This window comes from Panthera tigris, chromosome B4, assembly GCF_018350195.1.
Source record: "Panthera tigris isolate Pti1 chromosome B4, P.tigris_Pti1_mat1.1, whole genome shotgun sequence".
Taxonomy (NCBI): domain Eukaryota; kingdom Metazoa; phylum Chordata; class Mammalia; order Carnivora; family Felidae; genus Panthera; species Panthera tigris.
The window spans coordinates 51,235,767-51,260,529 of NC_056666.1; the positions used below are offsets into that span (position 1 = coordinate 51,235,767).

At 35.1% G+C, this 24,763-nt stretch overlaps 1 protein-coding gene across 4 annotated transcripts in view; it reads left to right on the forward strand.

Moving 5' to 3' along the window:
- PIK3C2G (phosphatidylinositol-4-phosphate 3-kinase catalytic subunit type 2 gamma) overlaps positions 1–24,763 on the forward strand; it is a 352,007-nt gene that overhangs the window by 310,054 nt on the left and 17,190 nt on the right. For all 4 annotated transcript variants that reach the window (XM_042991840.1, XM_042991839.1, XM_007072860.3 and 1 more), the window contains 2 exons: positions 898–973; positions 13,347–13,441. In XM_042991840.1, the coding sequence (XP_042847774.1) occupies positions 898–973; positions 13,347–13,441 (171 nt within the window). The remainder of the gene's footprint in view (positions 1–897; positions 974–13,346; positions 13,442–24,763) is intronic.

Sequence of the window (24,763 nt, forward strand, 5' to 3'; positions counted from 1 at the left end):
CGGGACAAATGGAAGCAAAACTGAGACAACCTAGTATCATAAAAACAAATGATAGAGAGTTTTTCACTAGAAATAGAGTAGCTATATAATAGCCAAGAAAATCCCCATCAGATTTGGTGGGGTGGGGTGGGCGGGAGACATGAAAAAAGAAAAAGTTATTAGAGATGATGTTGTAAGCATTTTTGGAGAATGATTAGTGGGGGGAATCCTGAGTGCTGTAGACCATAGAGTAGAAATTGAAGAAGTGAAACCAGTATGAATGTTGGTAGCTCTTCCCATAGGTTTGTGTCAAGGAAGGGAGGGGGCAGAAATAACAGGATTCGAAAGGGGCATTAGTGACAGTACGTGTGAGTATACTTTGTGTGGTTTGACTCTTCTGTTTGCTAGTTGTTAAAATGGAGAGACTACTTTATGCTGATGAGAAAGAAAGGAAGAAAGTAAAGTTACTAACATATAGATTGAGATATTCCACAAGGTTCCTAAGGAGGAAGAAATAGAATCTAGGACATAGATGAAGGGATCAGCATTGGGTGCTGTCTTGCTTACCTAGGGCTGCTATTACAAAGTACCACAAGCTGGATGATTTAAAGAACAGAAATATGTTGTCTCTTGTTTTTGGAATATGAAAGTCTAAAGTCAAGGTGTCAACAAGGTTGTTTCCTTCTGATGGCTGTGAGGGAAGAATCTATTCCAGGCCTCTCTTCTTGACTTATAAAAGGCTATCTTCTGCCTATGTCTCCTCACATTGTCTTTCCTACATAAATACCTGTGTCTAAACTTCCCTTTTTTATTAGAACACCAGTCATATTAAATTAGGGGTCTATCCTCTACTAGTGAATGGGAGCAATAAATAAGTAACATATGAAGAAATATTATATTTTCTTTTTTTTTTTTCAGAGTGATTGCGTGCTTAGTTTTTTCCTCTCTGAGCCTGTGCAACAAACAATTGAAGAACCATCATTTGTGGACCTAGGCAAGTAATTTTATCATTATTACTATGTACAATTTTTGAGTTTCAATATAATTGTGCATAAAAATCACAACTACGTATTTTTTTCAACTTTCAAATTAAAATCTTTTTAAAGAATAAGCTTTAAGGGTCTTTTCCATTTCCAAAGCTTTTTAACCCCTTAAAATATGTTCAAGTTAAATTAAACCGAGTTGTGTTTGTCCATTTATGATAACTACATGATGTCACGCTATTAACTCATTTCAATTAATTGTGCTTCGAGGTGGAATTGCATGTCAGAGACAGAGTTCTTGTTTTCCCCTGCAGGTAAGTTTTCCAGGTTACTCAACATCTTAGGAAGCAACAGAAGTAAATATTAGGCAATAACAATGATTATGAATTATCTAGCCATTTCACTCTTATCCTTTAAAGCTCAGTCATTACCTCACAAAGTCTTCTTTTATTACCTGGATCCCAAACTATCCCAGCACAATTATCTACCCTATTTTCCGCCAAATGTGTGTTAATCCTAATGAACTTTTCTAGCATTTCTCCCAGACTGGCAGGAACTCTCTTTGAATGTCCCATTAATTTTAAGTGTCCATAGTATAATTCCATTGCCAGTAGCTATCAAATACTGATACTGGTTTTTATCTCACAAAGATTTGCAAGCCCATAATTTGCTAGGCCTCACCCTCCTTTCCTTCACAGCTCTCTGTTTTTATTTTATCCGTATCCTCCTTGTGATTCTTTGCCTTTAAGATTAGACCCATCGGCTTCTCACCTCTGCTGGTATCTAACATTGTAGTTACTTACACTTAAGTGCAGAGGTCTATACAACCAGATCAAGTTGAATAGTGTAATTGCTTATTAAGTTGTATATTTATATGTGTGTCAGCCTACTTCTTCTGTTAGACTGAAGCAACTTTAAACTGAGGCCTCACTTCCCCACTAATCATTGCTCTGTTCTCACAATCTCCAAATTTGACATCACTCTCTGACACTTTGCTTATATAGACAAACCATAAACATTATTAAGTAAATATAGTTAGTAGAACAAACCATAAATATTTTTAAGTAAATATAAGGTAATTTCTTATAATTAATCACATGTATCTAAAGAATGACGTCCCCCCCAAAAAATATTTCCTTTTTTTCTTGTCATGATACACAAATATCTAACAATTATCTTCTTTTCAAAAATATTGTTAGCTGGGGATAACTTTTACCATTAGTATTTATAAACTTGAACTAACGAGATTTAAAAAAAAGCATAAGGTTGCTGATTTCTGTAGTTGTCAGACTTTTTAAAGAGTAATAGCTTGATCTCTATTCTGTCATAAAAGTCCTTAAGGGAAATTGTTTCTCTATGTATCAAAAAATTAAACTGTGGATCACTATCAAATTTGTAGTTTTGCTGAGGTATTATTTCTCTATAGGATGTTTGAAATACATAAGCACACGAAAAATTAGGATTATTGTAAAAAATAAAATGGTGGTTTGATTTTTTTCTCATTGCTAATTTCTTACTACATCATACAATACTCAAGACTTGTTTTGGCAGAGTGGTGATAGACAAAAGATTTGATTCTCAATATTTGACTGCATATGAAATACAGCCTATTGTTTCAAAACAACAAAACACAAGGGTGGCTAGGTGGCCCAGTTGGTTAAGCATCTGACTTGGGCTCAGGTCATGATCTCTCAGCTCATGGGTTCAAGCCCTGCATCAGGCTCTGTGCTAACAGCTCAGAGCCTGGAGCCTACTTTGGATTCTGTGTCTCTCTCTCTCCTGTCCCCCACTCATGCTCTGTCTCCCTCTCTCAAAAATAAATAAACATTAAAAAATTTTTTTCAATAAAAATAAAAAAGGAATTTGTCTTTTTTTTTTAATGTTTATTTATTTTTGAGACAGAAAGAGACAGAGCATGAACTGGGGAGGGCCAGAGAGAGAGGGAGACACAGAATCTGAAGCAGGCTCCAGGCTCTGAGCTATCAGCACAGAGCCCGATGCGGGGCTGGAACTCACAGAGCGTGAGATCATGACCTGAGCTGAAGTCGGACGCTTAACCGACTGAGCCACCCAGGCGCCCCAGAATTTGTCTTTTTGTAAAATGTTTGTTTATTTTGAGAGAGAGAGAGAGCACGGGAGAGGGGCAAAGAGAGAGAGAGAGAGAGAGAGAGAGAGAATCCCAAGTAGGCTCCACACTGTCAGTACAGGGCTGGACACAGAGCTCAAACTCAACAAACCATGAGGTCATGACCTGAACCAAAATCAAAAGTCCCATGCTTAACCAACTGAGCCACCCAGGCGCCCCAAGAATTTGTCTTTTAAAGTGCCAATCCAATCAATACTCTTCTCTACTTCACACTTTTCCTTGGCTTCCCGTTGCTCTTAGGCAGGGCCAAGTTCATGGGTTTGTGACTTGTGCAGTCACACTAGGCACAGTGCTTAGAAAGGTCCTGCACTTGGTTTAATACTCTGTCACTATTTCAAAATTCTTAATAATTTTTGTAAAAGGGACCCTGCATTTTCGCTTTGCATTTTCATTATCACTGAGCCTCACAAATTATATAGTTGCCCCTGCCCTTAGGGTAAAGACCAAAATTCTCATGATGGCATCCCAGCAGAATCTGGCATCCTCCAGTTTCCTTTTCCAGCCCTAATATCAGACCCTTCCCTATCTTGATTCTTTTTCCAGTTCCTCAACTAAGACAAGCACACCAGCACGTAACAAATGGATCTTTCTCTGCCTGGACCACTTGACTCCCATTCTACCTTCTCCACCATTTTTTTTTTTTTTTTTTGCATCCTTCATATCTCATCTCAATTGTCTTTGCTCTTTACTCCTAAAATGCTTTTTTTTTTTTTTCAAAATTATTGCAGTGGTGATTATGGCTTTGTGTGCTTCTTTGTAGACTAGAAATTCATGAAGACATGATCCATGTCTATATTGCTCACAATGTAACCCCAGGGCTTAGCACAGTGTCTGGTCTACTATAGATTCGCTCTCCATAAATAATTACTGAATAAATGATTGATGACAGAAAGAACAATGTATGACACATTTATATTCTCTACCAAGGTAACTTGTCATTTTTATTAAAGGGACAAAGAGAAGAAAACTAAAATCCCAAATCATGCCACTTCTCCCACACTTCCCACTTCCCATGGCAGTGCCCAGGCACAAGAACTTCACTGCTTCCCAACCACTAGAATTCTCTTGAAGTAGCACCTAGAAAAGAAATCTTCTACAAATTACCACATTAAATATGGACTCAACCAGACTCACCCAAAGCACTACCCAGAAAGTTGCTGCATTTTATCTTGTATACTCTTTAACTCTCTAATAGCATGATCCTCTATGCTCCCCCAAATTAATAGAGGTCCCATGCAAAATAGTACCTCCACAAAAATATAAATCTATCCATCCTCTACAAGTACACAACACTGACATGAAGAAGATAGATTTTATTGTCAAGGTACAGTGACAATAACATAGGTAATGGAGTAGAACATGATCAAAGATAACAGTTGTCAGAGTTAAGAGGATGAATTAATAAACATGTTTATATGCCGTTGATAACAACAAATGGTTGCAAACCGGAGTTTTCAATCATTACCTCACATTACCAACCTCCAGTTGGAGATGCTATTAATTTAAAAGGGAACTTGAAGCCACTGTCTCCATGGCAGGGTCTCTCTGGTTAATGTTATAGCTACTTACTCTAGCAGAACTCAGTCAATTATCTATACGTTGAAGTATGTTACCCAGGTTTTCAATGTAACTTTTAATGAGATGGAAGGACAAGAAAGGGAGGGCTGGGGCTACTTAGAAATAAATATTTATATTAGGTTGTTTTTGAAAGTTGAAATCTTTAAATTTTACGCATTTGCTATATTATATCATAAAATACCATGTTTCCAATTAGAAAATTATTTTAGACTTTTATTTGTGGCTAATGCAGGCAAGAAAAGATAAAAAAAGATGAGAGTTAGAAGACTTTTTCTAATTATTTTATTTCTAAAAGCTGAGTATCAAAAGATATCGCTAAAACCTAACAAATCACGTGATAAAAATAATTGTAGCATATGTAATATTAGTGTTAGGGAAACACTGAGAAAGATTATAACATTGAATATAATTAGGTGGTAGATGAAAGTCAAGTGCAAAATTTTATACACATTAATTTTATCTCTGTCTCTATTAGGAAACAAATATTGTCAAAAATATAAAAGTCTAAGAATACTAAATAAAAGTAACCACTATAACAAAGGTAAAAGTTTTCTAAGTATTACAAGTACATAAAAATAAAAACAAATTATATAGCCAAAGATTTTCTTTAAAAATTATAAAAACAAAAATGTTATATTTCTTTAATAACATAAAACAATAACAGAAAATGAATCTATTGTATCAATAAGTAGAAATGGGCTTAAACTCATCTATAAGAAAAAATTTCCAGTTGGAGTAAAAGTATAAATCATAACTCTATACTTTATGTAAAAACACACCTAAGAGAAAATGATTTTTAAAAATTAAAAATTAAACTCCAAGCACAGGTACATTAGGACATGGAGACCAGAAGCCATGATGTTAATAAAGAAAAGGTGGCATTTAAGACAAGAAGCATTGAATTAAACAAGAATACAACTTTAAACTATCATAAGTACAATTCTCAATAACGATATGAGTGGTTATGACTACATATCAACTATATGACAGCAACACATATAAAGCAGAAATTATGGAACATTCAAGGAAAAATACACAGACTGGTAATAGGATATTCTAATTAACTTCTCTTGATTTATGAAAGACTGAGTGAAAAAAGTAAGTAGATATAGGGGCGCCTGGGTGACTCAGTCAGTTAAGCGTCCGACTTTGGCTCAGGTAATGATCTCTCAGTTCACAGGCTGGAGCCTGCTTCAGATTCTGTCTCCCTGTGTGTCTGCCCTCCCCAACTTGCATTGTCTCTCTCTCTCTCTCTCTCTCTCTCTCTCTTTCTCAAAAATAAATAAAAACATTTAAAAATGTTTAAATAAGTAAACACAAAGAACACTAAATAAAATTAATAAGGAAAATTGGTAATTTATATAAAAACTCTTTATCCTGAAAATCATGAAAATAGATTATATATTAGGCCACAAGGAAAATTTCAATAAATCCTAAAAAGTAGAAATAGTACAGACATATTTTTTAATCATGAGAAAGTAAAGTGAGAAATTAATTTTAAAAATTCAGAAAGCTAAAAGATACTTAAGTTTAGATATTTATGAAAACAAACCTCTCTTAACTCTTGGGCCAAAAGGACTTAAAGCACAAAATGGCAAAATTTCTAAAGAATAACAGTACATCTCACAAACTTGGGAGAAAGATAAAGCAATGCTCAATAACTGGGACAATTGGAATAAGACCACAAAACAAAACAAAGGAATACAAAAAAGAAAAATAAATGGATGAAGAGTCAAGTAGAGATTAATGAGTTAGAACACAGAAAACAGAATAAATAAATCTGGAAGTTTAAAAGTAAACAATAAAATAAAAAAGCCAATGGCTAATATAATCACAAGACTGGGGGCAGGGATGCCTGGTTGGCTCAGTCCATTAAGCATCCGACTTCGCCTCAGGTCATGATCTCACGGTTCCGTTAGTGTGTTCGAGCCCCGCGTCAGGCTCTGTGCTGACAGCCTGGAGCCTGCTTCAGATTATGTATCTCCCTCTCTCTTTCTGCTCCCCCCCCCACTCACGCTCTGTCTCTGTCTCTCCCCAAAACAAATAAACATTAAAACGAATGGGGCAAATGCAAATATGTAAAATACAAAAGGAGAATCAAGAAGTAACCATAGAAAAAGATGAAACTGAAGAATAGTAGGAGACTACTTTGCTCAAGTCTACAAAACTAAATTTGCAAATCTGTCTGAAATAGATAGTGTTCTAGGAAAACACAATTTCCTTGCTCTAGAAAAGATCAAGTTTGAGAGAAAAGAACAAGCTTCAAAAAGCAAACTTTAGAACACTACCAAGTTCAGATGATTTCCACAGGAATTCTATAAAACCTTTAAAAAGTAGGTGATTCCACTGTTAAACAATTCCAGAGCAGAGAAAAATAAGGAAATTTTTCCATATTATTCTTATGAAGCATATAAAGTATTTATGCTGGTAGCTTCAAGGAATACAAGAACAGCAAAAAAGGAATCACAGCCTAATCTCACTTCTGAGTATCAATGGAAAATTCTAAAATATTTGCCAAAATAATCCATCATCACACGAAAGGAATGAAATTCACCAGGACCAGAAATGCAAAAATGGTTCAATATTGGTAATATACAGTATACATGTTATCATCTTAAAAGACTTAAAGAGAAAAATCATATGGTTGTCTCTATAGACCCTGGAAAGGCACTTGATAAATTTCAGTAAACTTTCTTGACAAAGCACTCAAATAAAAATAAATGGGTAATGCTTTAACATGAGAAAATGTATCTATCTTGGCTATCCAAAGCCCACATCAGGCATGACAAGGAAACAGTGGAAAAGCATTTCCACTAAACTATAAAATAAGACACTATGCCCATGATCATCATGGTTACCAACAGGTAACTTACTGTTTCACCTCTTTTTAGGTCTTTGCTAAAAATTAACCTTCTCTGGGCACCTGGGTAGCTCAGTCAGTTAAGCGGAGTCCGGCTTCACCCAGGTCATGATCTCATGGTTCAAGAGTTCTAGCCCCACTTCAGATCCTGTACCTGCACCCCCCCCCAACCTCTTCCCCACTAAGGCATGCATTTTCTCTCTCTCAAAAATAATAAATTAAAAAATAACTTTTTAATTTACCTTCTCAATGAGACGTACACTGATCATCCTATCTAAAATTGCAAACTGACTCTTATTCTGTTAGTCCTCAGTGCCTTCATCATGTTCTGGGTGTTTTTTTTCCTATCATTTATCATATTCAGCTTATAATAAACTTTACTTGTTTATTGTGTGGTTTTGCTTTTTATATATCCCTGGCTACTATAGAAATGCCAAGAGAGGAATTTTGTCTAACCTGTTCCAAGGGTCTAGAACAGTGCCTTGTCCATAAGATATCCATAAATATTTGTGAAATGATTGTATGAAATTGAAAAAAAATCTTAGAAACAAAGTTTGGCAAAGAGAAGACAAAACAAACAATGTCTGCCAGTAACATGATTACATACCTAAAAAAATAAGAATCAACTAAGAATCTAGCACAAATGATGAAAATTCAATAAAGGTATCAGGTACCAAATTGATGTATAGATAAAGATAAAATAAACATGGAAGATAAATCCCAGGGGTACCTGGGTGGCTCAGTTGGTTAAACATCCAACTGTTGATTTCAGCTTAGGTCATGATCTCACAGTTCATGAGATGGAGCCATGCATCTGGATCTGCGCTAACAGCACAGAGTCTACTTGGGATTCCTTCTCTCCCTTTATCTGCCCCTCCTCCACTTGCACTCTCTCTCTCAAAATAAATACATAAACTTAAAAAGAAGGAGAAGAAGAAGGAGGAGGAGGCAGCGAAGAAGAAGAAGAAGAAGAAGAAGAAGAAGAGGAGGAGGAGGAGGAGGAGGAAGGAGAAGAAGAAAAGAAAGAAAGATAGATCCCATTTACAATAGCAGCCAAAAAAAAAAAAAAAACCTTAGGAATAAATTGAACAGGAAATATGCAAGAGCAAATGAAAAATACTTCAAAGCATTAATGAGGGATTTCAAAGATGCCTTGAGCAAATGGAAAGACCCAATAGCATGCTCTCTTGTATAGGAAGATTCTACATCATGAATCTTATGTCAGATATTTCTGATATAATTCTGAATATAATTTTTTAAATATCAATAGATTTATTTTTAATTAGATGTTAATTCTACAGTTCATAAACAAAAATATATAAAGACCAGGAAAATTGAACACAAGCAGAGAGGTAATACTAGCCCTATAAAATACATTACAAAGCCTTGGTAATTAAAACAGTGTAGTGTTGGCCTAAAAAGAATGAATAAATAGAACATAACAGATTGTACATAAATAGGGTCAAATACATCCAGGAATTTAATATGTGGTCAAACCACTAAGGGAAAATTCAATAAATGGTGATGAGATAGCATATTTCAGACCATATGCCAGGTTAAAGACCAAATGGATGAAAGATTTTAAATGTAAATAACAAAACCATATATATAACAAAGAAAACGTAGAAGAATCTTTTATAATCTGAGGATGAGCTGGTATAGGTAACACTACAAATCCAGGAGCCATAATAATTTTGCATGATATAGAAAAACTATAGCAAACTTTTAAAAAATTCAAAGATAAATGACAAAATGGGTGAAATATTTGCAATTTATCACAGAGTTGGTTGTCAAATGTATAACCATCTAAAAATTGGTAAGAAAAAGACAATAACCAAATAAAAAATTGTGGAAAGAATATGAAAAGATGTATGCACCCCAAAATACAAAGGCTCTTAAGCAAAAGAAAGGGTCCTCAAACTCACTCATAATAAAAATGCAAATTAAAATTACACTGATACCATTTTTAACTCATCAGATTTGGCAAAAATTCAAAAATTTAATTAATAAGCTTGGTTACAAATCAGCAGGCACTCTTAGACACTGCTAGTGGTAATGCAAATTGCTACAACCTCCATGGAAGGTGATTTAGCAACATTTATCAAAATTACAAATGGCTAATACCCTTTGACCATCAATTCTGTTGGAAATTTATCCTATAATATTTGTGCATAGGTACAACATGACATGCATACAAAGCTATTTATTGCAGCATGGTTTGTAACAGCTGGAAAACATTGGAAACTGCCCTCATGCCCATCGATAGGGAACTGGTTAAATAAATTATGGTATTTCACCTTGTATGAAACTATATTTTAAAAAATAAATAAACTCTGTGTTATTATAAAAATGTCTCCAAGATCTTTGTGCAGAATAGTAAATATGCTATTCCTTTTGTGGAAAAGGGGGGGAGTGGATAAAAATACTTATTCGTATTTGCTTATGTGGAGAAATTGTGGAAGGAGAAATGTCCCTCTGGAGGGACATATGGGAGACTAATGAAATAATGGTGAAGGAACTAGGTGGATAGGTGTTAGGAATGGGGGAAGATGTTTTGCTGTATACTTTTAAAGTAAATTTTTATTTTTTTAATTATTAATATATTATCATCTGAAAATGTTAGATTTTGAAATGCTATTTCTTAACATTAATGGACACAGGATGCATAATGAGTGCTGTATTATCTGCTATAGTGTCATACATTCAAACATTTCAACACAATCATTCTTAGGATCAAACAGAAAGAGATAGAAAGAGTGCACGCACATGAGGGAGTAAGGACAAGCTGTCAGCACGGCACAGAGTCTGAGGCAGGGCTCAAATTCACCAACCATGAGATCATGGCCTGAGCCAAAATCATGACCTGAGTCAAGAGTAAGACACCTGACTGAGCTACCCAGGTGTCCCATTAGTTCTTAGGGTTATTATAAATGATTAAATTAAGTATAATCAGATTCTCCAGACTAACTTGAAGCAGAAAGTCAAAATATTCCAGCATCTTCTTGTCCATATGGAACTATTCCCAAAATTCTCCCTCCCTGGGTTCTTCATTTCTTTCCCTTAGATTATTGCCCCCATGTTTGCCCCTTTACAACACGTTTAAGAACATAGGCTTTAGAGATCATTTGACCCTACATGGTTTATTGTCTGCATGACTTCTGACCAAATGCTTTTGTTCCCACATGTGTAAAACGGAGGTAACACAAATTTTATAGAATTGCTATGAGGATGAGTGAGTTCATGTACATAAAGCTCTCAGCCAATGTTTGGCATACAGTAAGAGTTCTAGAAATATTAAGTACCTCTACTATTACTACACTGACTACTAAAACTTCCTGGTGGTCTGAATTTTCACTGAGTTCTGAATTCTGCCAGGTATTGACAGATCTGGTTACTGATCTGGCACAAGAGTTTCAGAGTGGAATATCACCTTCAGTCAGTTCAAATAACAGTTATATGGTTACTATTTAGACACTCAATCATAAATTTTTGCTAATTTCTTACCTTCAACCTAAAAGTCCTCTGATTAAATGCATTGAGTTTCTAGCTAGTAATCTTTTCACACTTTAATGCAAAAATAATGTCCATTGTACATCAAAAAGTCATCATTTTTAACATGCTCATACCAAAAATCCAATTAAATTTTTTTATTATGAATTCCATTTACCTCAGTACTACAATCAGAATTATCCCATAGTACCTCTAACTCATAATGTCTCTCAGTCATTGTAATCAAGATATTTTAAGGAAATTTTTAATTATTTTTATGTAATTACCATTTCAATTGTAAGAAACAATGTCAATTTTAATTATTTCAATATCAATAATGCACATTGATGATAAAATTAATTAATATTATCTACATACAGGGGCACCTGAGTGGCTCCATTGGCTAAGCGTAAGACTCTTGATTTTGGCTCAGGTCATGATCCCACAGTTTGTGAGATCATGCCCTCTGTAGGGCTCTGCACTGACAGCACAGAGCCTGTTTGGGACTCTCTCTCTCCCTCTCTCTCTCAAAATCAATAAACAAACTTAAAAAAAATTACCAATGTACAATGTGTAAACTACTCTCATAAACATGTAAAAATCTTTGGAAAAGGAAACATACCAGTCAAGTTTAATTCTCAAAGGTTAGAGAGGATTACAGAGCTGAAACTGGCTCTCAGAAAACAATGTGGACCACAATGAGCCCACAGCAGAACGCTGCCAAATTTCTTGTTATTAATAAACTTCTCTCTAACTTCCCTCAGAGAATATACAACCAAAGATTAGCAATGGAAATATCAGAGACACTGAAAATTATGCTTAATCTTTGGGCTATAAACCAGAAATTTTTAATTAAAAAATGAGAGCCTTCATTTTATTGATGGAATGATATAACTCGAAAAAAAATAAGACTACTTTTGTTATTAAATAAAAGTTTAGTGTGACATTATGGAGCAACACTGATTTATACATCTCTTGAGGATATAGGAAAAAAAGTCATCCTTGGGGGAGATTATAGTCCACGAAACAAATTGAGGCATGTAAGATAATAATTACGATACAAATATTAAGTGATAAGGGCTGTGTTAGGGGAGTTCAGAGAGAGATGACCACAGAAACTATTTTGCATTTTAATTAGTCCTTGTAGAAAGATAAAAGTTCAATAGCCAAAAATGGTAGAAGAGGTCATTTCATATAAAGAGAATAATATAGCAGAGCATGTTTGTAGAACTGAACATACAGACTACAGTATGGAATAAAGACAGTGGGAAATAAAAAAAAAAACAGAAATATTCAATACAATAGGAAGCAAAAATATAAGTCTGAGAAATTCAGATTTTTTTTCACAGGAACTGGCAATCTATGAAGAGTACTTTGATTAAAAGAGTAATTTTATAGGGGCACGTGGGTGGCTCAGTTGGTTGAGCATGCAACTTTGGCTCAGGTCGTGATCTCTAGTTCATGAGTTCAAGCACCGCACTGGCCTGCTGCTGTTAACACAGGAGTGCCTTCGGATCCTCTGTCCCCTCTCTCTTTGCCCCCTCCCCCACTCTCTGTCTCTCAAAAATAAATAAGCAACAACAAAAAACAGTAATTTTATAGAAGTTGCCATAGGAAAATTACACTGGTGATTGTGTCCAAATAGATTTGAGTTCTAGGAGAGGGGAAGAGAATGTTCTAGTAGTTCAGACAAGATATTCGTATAAGTCTGAACTAGGAGCTATGGAACTAGACAGGAAGAAATGAATGCAAATATGTGGAGAAGACTATTATTAATTGCAAACATTTATTGAGAGATTACATTGTGAAAACTTTTGAATTTCTCAGCTAATCATCTCAACTATTCTGAAGTAGGTAACTATTATCTCCACTTTAAGGAAGTTAATTAACTTAGTTATTATAACACAGTCTTAAGTATAGTCCTGGGACCTGAACCCCAGGCTTACTGACTTTTAAAGTCAACACTTTCATGCTCTCTAATACTTACCCTTATTGTGCTGAACATTGAGAAATTTGGAGCCAAAAATGGCACTAAGTTTGCAAATTTAAATAATTGGGAAAATAATCAAAACAAACACAAAATCAATCAAAAATACAAAATATAAGGAGAAAGAGAGGGTTCAGGATGATTAGACAAAAATCCCATCTTCAACCAACTCAGTTTCCGAAACAGTATTATGTTTTCTACATGATCTGAAAAATGTTTCTTTTGCACATTATTCATTGGTCCTATTTTACTCTTTAAATGTCTAATTTATCCTGTGATGAACCGCTTCCAACTTAACCCACTGAAATTCTATTGCTTTATCAGGTGAGAAGTTTCCTGACAAGACGCCTAAGGTGCAGTTAGTGATATCACATGAGGATGCGAAGCTGACCATACTAGTGAAACACATGAAAAACATTGTAAGTTTATTATTTCTAATGAGAAACATGTAAACCTACATTTAAAAATCACTTGCCTCCCTCAGGCAATTAATGTCAACATTAGTAAGAGGAATGGGGCCAGCCACCAAGTTTAAGTGAGGAACAGTAGGCCAATTACAATGTTCTGCCTCTGTATGATTGCAATCCCTAGGGTAAAGACTATAAAATATTTCACAGGCCAAGTCCTAGAATGAAAATTAGACTTTACTCACAATGAAGTGTTAGGTCAAATCTCGCGAAAAAGGTTTGAAAATACAGGAATAGCTAGAGCATTAAGGTCCAAAGGGAAAAAAGCTAGGTCCCAAGAATTTACATCTATCTCATCTTGCTGAGCTTAGTGGAAGATTAACTCATCTCTTTGAATAATGCCAACACTTTCTCTGTGAAGCCAGCAACTCTAAGGCTTTCTCCCCAGATGCCCATTGAGTACATTGAGTTTCATACCCCCCAAACAGTTATTATGTTCTGATGTAATTACTCAGAGATATATCTTTCCCCTCAAAACATAATATTATTTTGAGGACAGGAAACCCATCTTTATATACCAGAACATAGGACAACAATGGTAGTTAGCCTCTAAAAACAACTGCAAGCTATTCCATTATACCCTATTCCTCTCTGAAGATGGGTCAAGTCAGAGGTATGAATAGCAATTGGACCATTGACATTGAGTAAGGGAGGGAGCATTCTGCGTCACAGTGTAATTGATTCATGGTCTGAGTCTGGGTGCAGTAACCAGAAGGAGGTAACTCTAAGCCTTGCCACTTCTCCAGTCTTCCTCTAGTCTACTCAAAGCAGGTCCTTCATATGGTAAAACTCCCTAGGAGACTATAGAGAAAGTCAGTAGCCCTATTTTGGCTCTATCCCTTATGCATATAAATCTCTCAGGATGTGCTTGGAAAGACTTAAAAGAGCAAACTCTTCATTGTGATGTGATCTGGAACATACTAGAATTTAACAAATGTCTGTTCAGTGAACAAATAGTTGGCATAATTTGCAGGGGATACATCCTTTACAAACTTAGAATTAGCCAGCTATCCAAGGATGCTTATTTGTAAGTCTGTGGTTTTGTAATCAGCAATTTTTGTAATAGCTGGGCAAATATTATTAGATGTGTTTCTGTAGAACTTTAGTCATTAAAATAATTATTTTCAATTGCTTTTGATCAGATAATCATCTTAAATGAGAATAGGAGTTGTTTAAGAAATTCTTAGTCTGGGAAATGAAGATTCAATTAGGCACTGTTTATGGCTATATGCATGTTCATAGACTTTAAGCATCTATATAAATGTATGTGATAAAGAGAATGTTAAGAAATGGTGTTAATCAAGTTAACAGCACTTACATATGTATATGCTATATGACTGTTAACTGAAAATAGTCCTCCTGGAAATTATATATTTATTCCAATAATGTCATTGATCAAAACGTTTTAGAACACGCCTATTGACATTGCTTTTAGATCTGGCCTATAAACCACACAGTAAACTTGGTGATATTACTCAATAGTCATGCCTAATATTTGATCAAAAGCAGTATTAACCAATTTGGTCACCCATTTTATTCACCGGATAAATATCCAAATTACTTTTGACAGTTTTCAAAAATGCATTTTATAGTGAGATGAAGTTACACTAACAATAAGAATATTCAAAACGAATGTGATGCAGGCATGAAGGGAGGGGAGAAAGTGAGCAAGAGCTAGAATTAAAGACTTAGGTCAAGTGATAGGTACGTGGCAAATGACCAGGTGCATCCTATAAGGAGTAAAAAGCCATCTAGGGCCCCTAGAGCCTATGCCAATGTCCTCTTATTAATAATGAAATAATACTTCTTGCAATCTGACTTCTCAGTCTACCTGCTGGTTCGTCTCTTCTCCCCGATCCCTTAGCATTGCCCTGAAATTCATTCCTACACCTCTTCTCTTTTCTACTTCCAGCCCTGTGATGTTAAATATCATTTACATGTCTTTCTCTTCCATATTTATAACTCATCTTGGAACTGTCCCTGAAATCCAGAGGCTTATGTATAACTAACTGCTCAACGACTCTAGTAGAAATTGAATAGGCATTGCAAACTTAAGATACACCAAATCAAACTTCTGCTTATTGCCTCCTGATTATTGCTCCTTTTGCAAACTTTCCCATAACAGGAAATAGAAACTTTATCCTACTATTTACTCCAAGTCCCTGGTGTCATTTTGACATTTCTCACAAACTACAACCAATTTATCTGCAAATTCTGTCAGCTCTGCTTTCAAAACAAATCCAGAATTGCACTCCTTTGCCCTTCACTGCTACCATAAATGGTTCAAGCCACCATCATCTCCCACCTAAATCACTGCTGTAGTCTCTCTTTTTAACTTTTTTAATGTTTATTTATTTTTGAGAGCAAGAGACAGAGTTCAAGTGGGGGAGGGGCAGAGAGAGAGAGGAAGACCCAGAATCTGCAACAGTCTCCAGGCTCTGAGCTGTTGGCACAGAGCCTGATGCAGGGCTCAAACTTGGGAATGGTGAGATCATGACCTAGGCTGAAGTAGGACACTTAACCAACTAAGCCACCCAGGCACCCCACTGCTGTAGTCTCTTAATGGGTCTCCCTGCTTCTACTTGTATTTCTTCCTAATCTTTTCCTAACCTAGGAGCCAGAATATTCCTTTGATAATAAAAGTCAGATCTTGTCATTCTTCTCTCATATCCTTCTGAGGGTAAGGTCTCACTCATATCACTTATAATGAAAGGCATAGTACTTATTAATGATCTATGAAGCCCTACTACTGATCTGGCCTCCTTGATCTCCCCAACCTCATCTCGACAGACTCCCTCAATCACTCCACTCCAGCCTCAGTGTGTTCCTTCCTGTTCCTTAAATATGATAAGCATGTTTCTGCCCCAGGACATTTGTACCTGTTATTCATGTCATCTGGAATGTTTTTTCCCAGGTTCATGGCTCAGTCTCACATATCCTGAAGGACTAAGTCTTACTGCCACCTTTTCAGTGAGGTCCTCTCTGACTCCCATATGTAAAGCTGCAAAACCACTACCTGTTGCCACTTCCAAACTTCCTTTTCTAACTTTTTGTCTCCACGGCCCTATATCACTGCTATTACTCCAAGGGCTAAAACAGTGTCAAGTACATAGTAGATGCTCAATGAATACTTTGTTAAATAAAAGAATGTCAAATTATTTCTGATATAAACAACTAAGAATTACGATCTTGTTCACCTACCAAAAACCATGAAAACAAAGTTCTCATGCCTTGCATTTTTCAGAGCTACTTTTAAATGACTCTTTTATTTCTTCTGCTTATCTGAGGACAGAGATAACACTATAATATAAATGACAGGAAAATCTATCTATAAATTCTCAACATATTTTCTTTGCTTATTTCAAGTTTTAACTAATTGTTATTTAGTTTCTGAGCCTTTAGTATTTTCTTTTTTTTTTTTTTTTTTTTTTTTAATTTTTTTAACGTTTATTTATTTTTGAGACAGAGAGAGACAGAGCACGAACGGGGGAGGGTCAGAGAGAGAGGGAGACACAGAATCTGAAACAGGCTCCAGGCTCTGAGCAGTCAGCACAGAGCCCGATGCGGGGCTTGAACTCACATACCGCGAGATCATGACCTGAGCCGAAGTCGGACGCTTAACCGACTGAGCCACCCAGGCGCCCCGAGCCTTTAGTATTTTCACATGCCAAAGTAATCAGACTGAAGTCGTGCTTCATTTTATTTTCATGTTAAAGTGAATTATTCTGCCTGCAGCTCTGTTATATTTAATATTAAGTTTGATGAAAAGAATTGTTTATCTTATATTAAATCTTTGAAGCTTTGCTCTAAGAATTACGTCCCTCCTGTGAATTCACAAGCTAAAACAAAATTTGCTAAATTTTTTCCCTTTTAAAGCAGCCCAATGTGATTTATTCTAGTGAACAGAGACTGACAAAGTAATGCAGTTATTTGGAAGGTTGGCAAAGACTTTTAAAAATAATGTTTCAGTTTATATAACAGAGACATATATAAAAATCATTTGAATTTAGGACATTTTTAAAAATCTTTCTAGCATTTTCCCAAGTAGCCCACTAGAAAATGCTCTTTTCCACTGATATCTTCATGTCTCTCTATGAATTGCAATGTCTGCAGTGTCTCTCCCTGGTCTCATGAATTCCCCTAGTCTGCCTCATTTCCAGACTGTTTTCATTTACTTGCTCCAGAATATGTGCATTCTAGTAGGCTCTAAAAGTAATCAATAAAGATTCCAGACTCTCTTCTGATATTGAATGTGCTCACACTCTCAGAGACTCTTACACTATAGCAAAATGATATGATTTCAAATGAGGTGCAAGTAATATCAGGGAAAGCAGGACACACCTCAGATGGAATGCTGTTTAATCCTTTAATAAGACACGAAATAGGGCAGAATAGCTGTGATATGAAAACAGGATGACAATGTGGACAAAAGGGAACCCTTGTGTGTTGTTGTTGATGGGAATGTAAATCAGTGCAGCTCCTGTGGAAAACAGTGTGGAGGTTCCTCCAAAAACTAAAAACAGAAATACCATATTTTCCAGTAATTTCACTACTGGATATTTACCAAAAGAAGGTGAAAACCCTAACTGGAAAAGATATATGCACCCCTATATTTGTGACATTATTTATAGTAGCCAAGATATGGACACAACTCATGTGTCCCTTGACAGATGAGTGGATAAAGAAGATGTGGTATATCTCTGTCTCTATCTCTATCATCTCTATCTCTATCTCAATCTCTATCTTGATCTCTATCTCTGTCTCTACCTCTGTCTCTATAATGGAATATTATTCAGCCATTTTAAAAGGATGAGATCTTGCCATTTGTGACAACATGGATAGACCTAGAGGGTATAATGCTGAGTGAAATAAGTCAGCCAGAGAAAGACAAATAGTATATGATTTTACTTATATGAGGAATCTAAAAAAAAAAAACAAATAAACAAACAAAAGCAGAAAGAGACCCATAAATATAGAGAACAAACTATATTGTTGCCAGAGGGAGGAGAGTAGGAGGATGGGCAAAGTGAGTGAAGGGAAGTGGGAGATACAGGCTCCCAGTTACAGAATGAATAAGTCCTGAGAATAAAAGGTATAGCATAGAGAATATAGCCAATGGTATTGTAATTGTAATAGCATTGTATGGTGACAGATGGTAGTCACACTTGTGGTGAGCATAGTGTAACATATAGACTTGTTGAATCACTATGTTGTACACCTGAAGCTAATGTAACACTGTGATCCAACTATACTTCAGTTAAAAAAGACTTCTGTAGCCTTATTATTCAATAAGCAACTTATAGTAATTAATTAAAAGTTCTGTTTCATCTTGCTGTGAATATTTATGGTATTAGATCTCCTAGCCATATGCTCAGAAGGGATGAAGGAACAGAAATGATGGGACTTGTCTCATTCTATGAGAAGACAGATGTATCTAGAGAGGCAATACTGGTGTAAAACCTTGACCTCATCATTTATAGCCCTAAACATGTCTTCTCACCATATCTAGTTCTCCAAGAATAAAAGAATTTGTTTCAAAAGCAGAAGGATAAAACTTTGTTCTCATTTCTTTTCTTCCCCCTCTCCTCACTTTCTCCCTTTATTCTCTTTTCCTTTATTTTACTTTCTCTTTCCTTTCCTATTATTATTAGCCCAAATTTAGCTGTAAGACAAAATATAAAAAATAGAGAAGATTTAAATGTGTCCCTTTTATTGTTGGATTTGCTTAAACATTAGAAATTGGATACTAGATTTCAAAACACATACACATTTGGACTTTAATGCACTGAAATCAATATAAAAAAAAATAACAGGAGAGAAAGAAATAGACTCAAACACATCAGTAAGAACCCCAGGCTAAACACACACACACACATCTTATTGCATTTTATTTTCTATTTAAAATTTTTCTTACATTTTTAATGTGTATGTGTAGCTTGGAAGTTCTTATTTTTAAAATATATATTCTCCTGGCCTCATAGATCATACAATTCTTCCATATCTTCCATGGACAAGTAGTCCATGAACCACTCAAATGGTTAATTACACCTCAAAATGGCACTCTACATACAATTCCAGTTCTGTACTTGGTACCAAACAAATTGAAGGGCCTGTTGGTGTAGAAGATACAACACTTAGATTTAGTAAAGTTGACAAAATAGGGTTGTGAAAATAAAGTACAGGTGATGACAATGTTTGACATACAAAGATAACAATGTTCTGTGTATCCTTTTATTTTTTATTTTTATTTTTTTTAAATGTTTATATATTTTTGAGAGAGAGACAGACAGTGCAAGCAGGGGAGGGGAAGAAAGAGGGAGACACAGAATCTGATACAGGCTCTAGACTCTGAGCTGTCAGCACAGAGACCCACACAGGACTTGAACTCACAAACCACAAGATCATGACCTGAGCCGAAGTTGGATGCTCAACCTACTGAGCCACCCAGGCGCCCCTTGTATATCCTTTTAAGAATAACTTGGCTAACTCCTCTGACTAACCCAATCCAATATTTTTAATCTAGATTTTTGAAAGAGATATGTCATTGTTCTATCCTAAATGCACTTCAATCTAAATAAGTGTCAATTTCTTGACAAAGGATAATTTTCTAATAATAATTATCCCATTGATTGTATTTGGCTTATATTTCATTAATAAAAAATTACTCTTCTAGAGCTGGCCCATTATGACATTGATCTCCCATTTCAGAGAATATGAGGCAAAGCAGTGGATAGTGGAGAGGAGCTGGCCCAGATAGAGATATTTCATTGTTCCATGATTTTTCAGGGTTAGTAAACACTGACCCTCGAAGATTACCAATTACTTCTTAATGAAAAAAAACATAAATTGTTCTTAAACCTATGATAAATAATATGCTAATAATAACTCATCTCTTTCCATCATCAATATTTTTAACTAGTCCTTCCTTTGTGAACTTTACTGTTCACAAAGTGAAACTTCACTGTCCATATATTCTCTACACTTCTTTGACAGCACTCTTTCTGAGGCTTCCTTAGCATTTACAAATGTATTTATTTATTTTTAATTCTTTTTCGTTCATTTATATTTGACAGAGACAGAGTATGTGTGTATATGTGTGTGCATGAGTGGTGGAGGGGCAGAGAGAGAGAGAGAGACAGAATCCGAAGCAGGCTCCAGGCTCTGAGCTATCAGCACAGAGCCCTACGCAGGGCTCAAACTCATAAACAATGAGATCATGACCTGCGTGGAAGTTGGACACTTAACCAACTGAGCCATCCAGACACCCCAGCATTTACAAATTTAAACTAATGTACGTAGCGGCTTAATAAATGCTGGCTTCACCTTTAACCCTTAAATGTGAAGATTTTCCAGTATTCATGGCTTTAACTCTTCAAATTGATTTCCTAAAAAAAATCCATCCAGTCTTGAGGCTTTGAAGATTATGTGAATTACTCCTAAATTTATATCTCTACTTTAAATATATCTCTGAACCCAATTTACATATTTTCAACTGCCTGATGGACATTTGCACTCTGATATCTTGCCATCTCCTGAAACTCAACAGTGCTAAATTATAGCTCTCTACTTTTCACTGAAATCAACTCTCACTCTTGACTGCTTATTTAAAAAAATTGTTGCACCAACCTCAAGTAACCCCTGGTCAAAATTTCCTTGTAATTTATTTTCCATATTTTAACTTATTCCAGTACTGCTATATATAATCATCAGAAAATCCTTTTAGTTTACTGTTACTTTTATTTTTGCCAAAATCCTATTCTATAGTCTCTATTAATTCACTTATGGACTATTTTGATTGTTATGATATTCCTGTCCTTGTGTTCTACTTTCTTAATCCATTCTGCATAAAACATCCTAAAATTCTATTTTTAACATATCAATAAAAATGCTAACAGAATCTTTGTAAATCTCAAATTCCTTAGCCTAATATTTAAGGTACTACACAATTTAGCTCTACCTGCCTTTATATCCACCCTCCCCAACAGAAAACATGTATTATATTCTAGATGGTTTACTAATTGTTTATCAAACACGCTCCAGTCATTCTAGCAAAGTATATCATACTTCCTCTTCCCTTCTATTTACCTTCTAACATCCAGGCTCACCTCAAACCTCATCCTTTCTGAATCTCCCAGATCACTCTTGTTCCTGGTAATTCTTCTGTCCTTTGACCTCCTTACACTTACTGTTTACACCACCCATTTGATATTCACTGCCTTATCTCATTTCTTAAAACCTTTATCATTTTGGTTTATCCTGTAGTTTCAATTGTATTGACAATATACTTATTGGAAGAAACTGTGGGAAATATATTTTGTATATTCTGCAATGCCTAACACAATAATATGCCCTTAATACATGTTTGTTAAATAAGTGAATATTCATTTAAGTGTATACCACTGTGAAAACAGTCACAATGCAGAGCAGTTAAATTTAAGCTACATTCATAAATGAATAGCTTTTCTCTGTGAATTCTGCTATCTATAATACTTAATACTAAACTGAGAATAGTCAGGTGACAAATATTTGACCTAAATAGTCTGTCTCACTTAAAAATGAAGTGATTTCAGTATAAAAACAGAGAGGGAGACAAACCATAAGAGGCTTAAACACAGAGAATGTATTGAGGATCGCTGGTGGGGTGTTGGTGGGGGTAAGAGCTAAAGGGGTAAGGGGCATTAAGGAGGACACTTGTTGGGATAAGCAGTGGGTGTTATATGTAAGTGATTAATCACTAAATTCTATTCCTGAAAATAAATTTCAATTTTTATGTAGATTACATGTTCAAATGATTATATATATATATATATATATATATATATATATATTAAATAAATGTATTATTAAAATTTTAAAAATTCAAAAAATAAAGTGATTTCCTGCTGAGGATTATTTCTCTAAATACTCAACAACTCTGGACACTTAACCATATCTCCAGCTGACATAACCATCAATGTACAGGTCACCACATTATACAAATTTTATTTAATCACTCTCTGTTCTTTACTGACAAGCTTATACCCTAATTGCTATTCTTTATCCAAATCTCCCTGAATTCTTCATTCTAACTGAAACAAACAAACAAACAAACAAACAAAACATAAGCTAGAGTCCTGACATTGATCCTCTTAATCTGGTTTCTTCCTGGCTTTTCTGTAATCAACTTAAGAGTCATATTAGCATCATGCAAAAGACATCTCTCACCCAACAACAAAAATTCAGCATCCATTCACAGACAAAAGTTATGTTTGTGAGAGCTATGGGATCTAACACCATACACCAAGGGATCCAGGCACCCATACATCAGATAATAGACACTCAGTCCTCAGTCCCTGCTGATGACATTGTAGTGGCTCATGAACTGCTTCCAGCCCCTCTTAGCTATAGTCAGGGAGCTCCTAGAAACCACTGTCTTAGAGAACATTCCACAGATAAAAGAGCCTTTGTAGAAGTCCAGGTTTGCAAAGGAGACATTTCATCACACTGTTGTAAGGCAAAGAAAAAGATAAGTTTGAACACTTTGAAGTGGGGTGTTAGTAAAGACTGGAGGAGGTAACAACTACTTCAAATTTGAAGACAGCGATGCAAAAGTTCAAGGAACATGAAAAATCAAGGTAACATGACACCACCAAAGGATCACAATAATCTTTTACTAACCAAACTCAAAGACCTGGAGATTATGTGATTTGCTTGATATAAAGAATTCAAATAGACTTTTAAAGGAAACTCAGTGAGCTACAGAAAACATAGAAAGACAATTGAACGAAATCAGGAAAATGATATATGAACAAAATAAGAGTTTATCAGAGAGATAAAAATGTTTTAAAAAGAAGCAAACAAATTTTGGAACTGACGAATATTATAAATGAAAAGAAAAATCCAACAGAGAGCATCACCAACAGAATGGATCAAGCAAAAGAAGAATCTGTGAGATAGAGGACATGAACTTTGAAATTATCCAGTCAGTAGAGAACAAAAAAAGAAAAAGAAAATGAAAAAAAAAAAAAGAGTGAAGAAAGCCTATGTGATCTTAGAATACCATAACAAGAACTCTGAATTATTGGAGTTCCAGAAGAAGAAGAAAGGGAGAAGGGACAGAAAGCATATTTAAAGAAATAATGATTGAGCACTTTCCAAATCCGGAAGGATATTTGGATATCTAAGTTCATGAAACTCATAGTTCCCCGAAACAAACTACTTAAAGAGATCCTCTTCAAAATACATTATAATAAAACTATCAAAAATCAAAGACAAAGAGGGAATTTTAAAAGGGAAAAAAGCTTGTAACATAAGCAAACTTCTATAAGGTTTTCAGCAGATTTCTCAGCAAAAACCTTATAGGCCAGGGGGGAATGGAATGATATATTCAAAGTAGTGAACTAAAATAAATGCCAGCAAAGAACACTTTACCTGGCAAAGCTGTCCTTCAGAAATGACGAAGGGATAAAGACTTTTCCAGACAAATAAAAGCTGAACGATAAATGAAAGCTGAAGGGGTTCATCACTGCTGGACCTGCCTTACAAGAAATGCTAAAAGGAATTTTTCAAGCTAAAATGAAATGATACTAACAGATAATATAAATACATATGAAAATATACAACCCATGGCAAAAATAAGTATACAATCAAAGTAAGAGTATCCTAATAGTGTAATATGGTGGACTACTAACCATTTAACTCTAGTATAAAGGTTAAAAGACAAGAGTATTAAAAATAACTACAGTGACAAAAATTTGTTAATGAATAAACAGTATAAAAGGGGTAAATTGTGACTTCAATAACATAAAAAAATGGGGGAATAAAGGGTAGGGTTTTTGTATGTGATTGAAGTAAATTTATCAGCATATATAGACTAGTAAACCTAAGATGTTTTATGCAAGCCCCATGGTAACCACAAAGCAAAAACCTGCAGTAAATTCACAAAAGATGACGGGAAGAGAAAGCAAAGCATACCACTACATAAAATCACCAGTTCACAAAAGAAGGCAGCAAGAGAGGAAGAAAAGGATGATAGAACTAAAAAAACAGCCAGAAAACAATTAATGACATTAGTTAAGTCTTTAGCCGTCAATAATTATTCTCCATGTAAATGGTTTAAATTCTCCAATCAAAAGGCATAGAGTGGCTGGATGGGTAAAAGAAAACAAAACAAAACAAAACAAAACAAAACAAAACAAAACAAAAAAAACATGATCCAATTATATGCTGCCTATAAGACACTCATTTCCCCCTATTTTTTTCCTCTATAGCCTTACTGATTTTCTGTATACTAGT